Here is a 4,166-nt window from a genome sequence, read left to right as displayed (position 1 = left end):
CTCCATTGGGTTTTTGACCCTTAGCAAAGCCCCTGTTTGAGCCGCCCGCATTTTAGGTGCCCGCGTTTTGGGTGCCCACATCTCGAAGCCCTCCCACCCAGCCACGAGAAACCCCCACGGGGTGCATCTGGGGGGCAGCATCCTCACCCACCCCCCAAATCCGATACCCCCCACCCCGTAGCTCCTACCCTGACGAGGAGGGTCCCAAACACTGGTCCAGCTCCCGCTATGAGCACGTGATGAAGCTGAGGCAGGCAGCCCTGCAGTCGGCGCGGGACATGTGGGCTGATTACCTGCTGGGTATGGTTTAATGGGGAGGGGGCGAGGGGGTGGGGCGAGGGGCGGAGGAGGGGGGGGGGGCTGGGGGTGTCCTACTGGGGTGGCTGCTGCCTTCGGTGCATCGCTGAGGTGTTTGGGATCGAAATGGGGTCGGGGTGTCCTTCCATGGGTTTGGGGTCGGGAGGCAACTGGAGTTGCCTCCGTCCCCCTCCCCACTTGGAAATGGGGGGCGGGGGCTGCAGGATGGGGGCTGCAGGATTTCCCTCTTTGCAGTTCCTGGATGCTGACAACGTCCTGACCAACCCCGACACGTTGGGGCTGCTGATGGCGGAGAACAAAACGGTGGTGGCACCCATGCTGGACTCACGTGCTGCCTACTCCAACTTCTGGTGTGGGATGACGGCTCAGGTACGGGGCTCTGCTTCTCATCACGCTGCTCCCTCGTCCCCTTCCCCTCCTTGGGGCAGATTTCCTCTTCCCCTTCCCCTCCTCGGGGCAGATTTCTTCCTCTTCCTGTCCTCAGGGTGGATCTCCTCTTCCCCTTCCCCTCCTCGGGGCAGATTTCCTCTTCCCCTTCCCCTTCTTGGGGCAGATTTCCTCTTCCCCTTCTCCTCCTCGGGGCAGATTTCTTCCTCTTCCCATCCTCAGGGTGGATCTCCTCTTCCCCTTGTTCTCCTTGGGGCAGATTTCCTCTTCCCCTTCCCCTTCTTGGGGCAGATTTCTTCCTCTTCCTGTCCTCAGGGTGGATCTCCTCTTCCCCTTCCCCTCCTTGGGGCAGATTTTCCTCTTCCCCTTCCCCTCCTTGGGGCAGATTTCTTCGTCTGCTTCCCCTCTTCTCCTCTTCCCTTCCTCAGAGTGAATATTTCCTCATCCCCTTTCCCTCCTTAAGGTGAATTTCCTCATCTGCTTCCCCTCCCCAGGCGATTTCCTCACCTTCTTCCCTTCCTCAAGAGGAAATTCCTCATCCGCTTCCCCTTCTTTGGGGCAGATCTCTTCCCCTTCCCCTCCTCGGAATGGATTTCCTCATCCCCTTCCCCTCCTCAGAGCAGATCTCCTCATCCCCTTTCCCTCCTCAAAGTGGATCTTTTTGTCCACTTCCCCTCCTCAGGGTGATTTCCTCATCCACTTCCCCTCCTCGATGCAGTTTTCCTCATCTGCTTCCCTTCCTCAGGGGTGATTTCCTCATCCCCTTCCCCTCCCCCAGGCAATCTCCTTGTCCACTTCCCCTCCTTGGGGGTGATTTCCTCATCCCCTTCCCTTCCTCGAGGTGGATTTCCTCGTCCTCCTCCCCTCCTCAGAGCATATCTCATCCACTTCCATTCCTCAGGACAGTTTTCCTCATCTCCTTCCCCTCCTTGGGGGTGATTTCCTCATCCCCCTCCCCTCCTGGGGCTGATTTCCTCGTCCTCATCCCTCCTCAGGGCGGATCTCATCTCCTTCCCTTCCTGGCGCTGTTTCTTTGCCATGGGATGATGTTCCACATACATCCACCCCCCGTCTTCTTCCTCCCTTGCCTCTTTCTGCCCCTGGTGGCGTTTCTCCCCTGGCCACTTCTATTCCTTGCATTATTTCTTGGCTGCAGGACAACATCCCAGCCACAAGCAGGCAGTTCTGCTCTCTGTGTTCCTTCTCCCCTGGCTGCTGCTGCTCCCTGCATTATTTCCTGGCCATCAGATGAGCTCCAGCCACAAGCAGGCAGTTCTGCTCCTCATATTCCACCCCCTGGCCATTTCTGCTCCTTGCTTTATTTCTTGGCTGCAGGACAACATCCCAGCCACAAGCAGGCAGTTCTGCTCCTCGTGTTCCTTCTCTCCTGGCAGCTTCTCCTCCCTTCGTTATTCCCTGGCCATCAGATGATGTTCAGCTACAGACAGTTCTGCTCTTCATGTTCCTCTTCCATGGCTGCTTCTGCTCCTTGCATTTCTTCTTGGCTGCAGGACAACAACCCAAGCTGGCAGTTCTGCTCCTCCTGTTCCTTCTCTCCTGGCAGCTTCTGCTCCTTTCATTATTTCCTGGCCATCAGATGATGTCCCAGCCACAAGCAGGCAGTTCTGCTCCTCATGTTCCACCCCCTGGCTGCTGCTGCTCCTTTCATTATTTCTTGGCTGCAGGACAACATCCCAGCTACGAGCAGACGGTTCTGTTCCCTGTGTTCCTTCTCCCCTGGCTGCTGCTGCTCCTGGCATTTCTTCTTGGCTATGAAACAACATCCCAGCCACAAGCAGGCAGTTCTGCTCCTTGTGTTCCTTCTCCCCTGGCTGCTGCTGCTCCCTGCATTATTTCTTTGCCATCAGATGAGCTCCAGCCACAAGCAGGCAGTTCTGCTCCTCGTGTTCCTTCTCTCCTGGCAGCTTCTCCTCCCTTCGTTATTCCCTGGCCGTCAGATGATGTTCAGCTACAGACAGTTCTGCTCTTCATGTTCCTCTCCCTTGGCTGCTGCTGCTCCTGGCATTTCTTCTTGGCTGCAGGACAACATCCCAGCCACAAGCAGGCAGTTCTGCTCTCTGTGTTCCTTCTCTCCTGGCTGCTTCTCCTCCCTGCATTATTTCCTGGCCATCAGATGATGCTCCAGCCACAAGCAGGCAGTTCTGCTCCTCATGTTCCACCCCCTGGCTGCTTCTGCTCCTTGCTTTATTTCTTGGCTATCAAACAACATCCCAGCCACAAGCAGGCAGTTCTGCTCTCTGTGTTCCTTCTCTCCTGGCAGCTTCTCCTCCCTACGTTATTTCCTGGCCATCAGATGATGTTCAGCTACAGACAGTTCTGCTCCTCCTGTCCCTTTCTCCCCTGGCTGCTGCTGCTCCCTGCGTTATTTCCTGGCCATGGGATGAGCTCCAGCCACAAGCAGGCAGTTCTGCTCCTCCTGTCCCTTTCTCCCCTGGCTGCTTCTCCTCCCTGCATTATTTCCTGGCCATGGGATGAGCTCCAGCCACAAGCAGGCAGTTCTGCTCCTCCTGTTCCTTCTCTCCTGGCAGCTTCCGTGCCCCAGGATGACACTGCAGGCACGAGCAGGCAGCCCTGTGCCCCCCATCACCTCCCCATCAGCTCTTCCCACTCCTCCGGGCATCCGGTGCCCACCATCCAAGTCCTCGCGCCTTTCAGCTCCGGCCAGCAGTCGGACCGTCGCAGGGCTCTGCGTTTTGGGCCCCGAACCTCACATCCCCACCTTCCCCCCCCCCCTAAAAATCTCCCAGGGTTACTACAAACGCACCCCCGCCTACCTGCCCATCCGCAAGCGGGAGCGACGCGGCTGCTTCGCCGTGCCCATGGTGCATTCCACCTTCCTGCTGGATCTGAGGAAGGAGGCGTCTCAGCTGCTCGCCTTCTACCCTCCTCACCCCGACTACACCTGGCCCTTCGACGACATCATCGTCTTCTCCTTCTCCTGCAAGCAGGCAGGTGAGCCTCGCGCCCGGAGCCGAGCAGGGCTGGGGTTGGATCTTAGAGGGAGGGCTGGTGATGTTTGCCGGTGTTTTTAATCGCTGGTTGTGTTTTCTTGCTGGCCGTAGAGGTGCAGATGTTTGTTTGCAACAAGGAGGTGTACGGCTTCCTCCCGGTGCCGCTGCGCTCGCACAGCACGCTGCAGGATGAGAGGGAGAGCTTCGTGCACGTCCTGCTGGAGGTCATGGGTGCGTGCGGGGCCTAATCCTCCCCTGACCCTAATCCTTAATCCTGATCCTCACCCTAATCCTTAATCCTCACCCTAATCCTTAATCCTCATCCTAATCCTTAATCCTGACCCTAATCCTTAACCCTGACCCTAATCCTTAACCCTGACCCTAATCCTTAATCCTGACCCTGACCCTAATCCTTAATCCTGACCCTAATCCTTAACCCTGACCCTGACCCTAATCCTTAATCCTGACCCTGACCCTAATCCTTAATCC

The 4,166-nt window shown here is 57.2% G+C and overlaps 1 protein-coding gene across 1 annotated transcript; it reads left to right on the top strand.

Moving 5' to 3' along the window:
* The first annotated feature begins 52 nt into the window (after positions 1-52).
* LOC104916927 (procollagen galactosyltransferase 1-like) lies at positions 53-3,952 on the top strand. The gene is made up of 4 exons (XM_010728002.3): positions 53-299; positions 553-687; positions 3,474-3,678; positions 3,789-3,952. The coding sequence occupies exons 1-4, from the start codon at positions 240-242 to the stop codon at positions 3,923-3,925; spliced, it is 537 nt and encodes a 178-aa protein (XP_010726304.1). The 5' UTR covers positions 53-239; the 3' UTR covers positions 3,926-3,952.
* The last annotated feature ends 214 nt before the right edge of the window (positions 3,953-4,166 follow it).

The sequence above is a fragment of the Meleagris gallopavo genome, unplaced genomic scaffold, assembly GCF_000146605.3.
Source record: "Meleagris gallopavo isolate NT-WF06-2002-E0010 breed Aviagen turkey brand Nicholas breeding stock unplaced genomic scaffold, Turkey_5.1 ChrUn_random_7180001951405, whole genome shotgun sequence".
Taxonomy (NCBI): Eukaryota; Metazoa; Chordata; class Aves; order Galliformes; family Phasianidae; genus Meleagris; species Meleagris gallopavo.
The sequence above is the reverse complement of the archived record's forward strand: the minus strand, read 5'-3'. Positions and strand labels throughout refer to the sequence as shown.

What these genes read in the sequence shown, in the direction of transcription:
- LOC104916927 (XM_010728002.3), top strand. Translation starts at nt 240, where the DNA reads ATGAAGCTGAGGCAGGCAGCCCTGCAGTCGGCGCGGGACATGTGGGCT. An exon ending in TGTGGGCTGATTACCTGCTG is followed by an intron (nt 300 to 552) that starts GGTATGGTTTAA and finishes CCCTCTTTGCAG; the next exon opens with TTCCTGGATGCTGACAACGT. An exon ending in GGTGTGGGATGACGGCTCAG is followed by an intron (nt 688 to 3,473) that starts GTACGGGGCTCT and finishes AAAATCTCCCAG; the next exon opens with GGTTACTACAAACGCACCCC.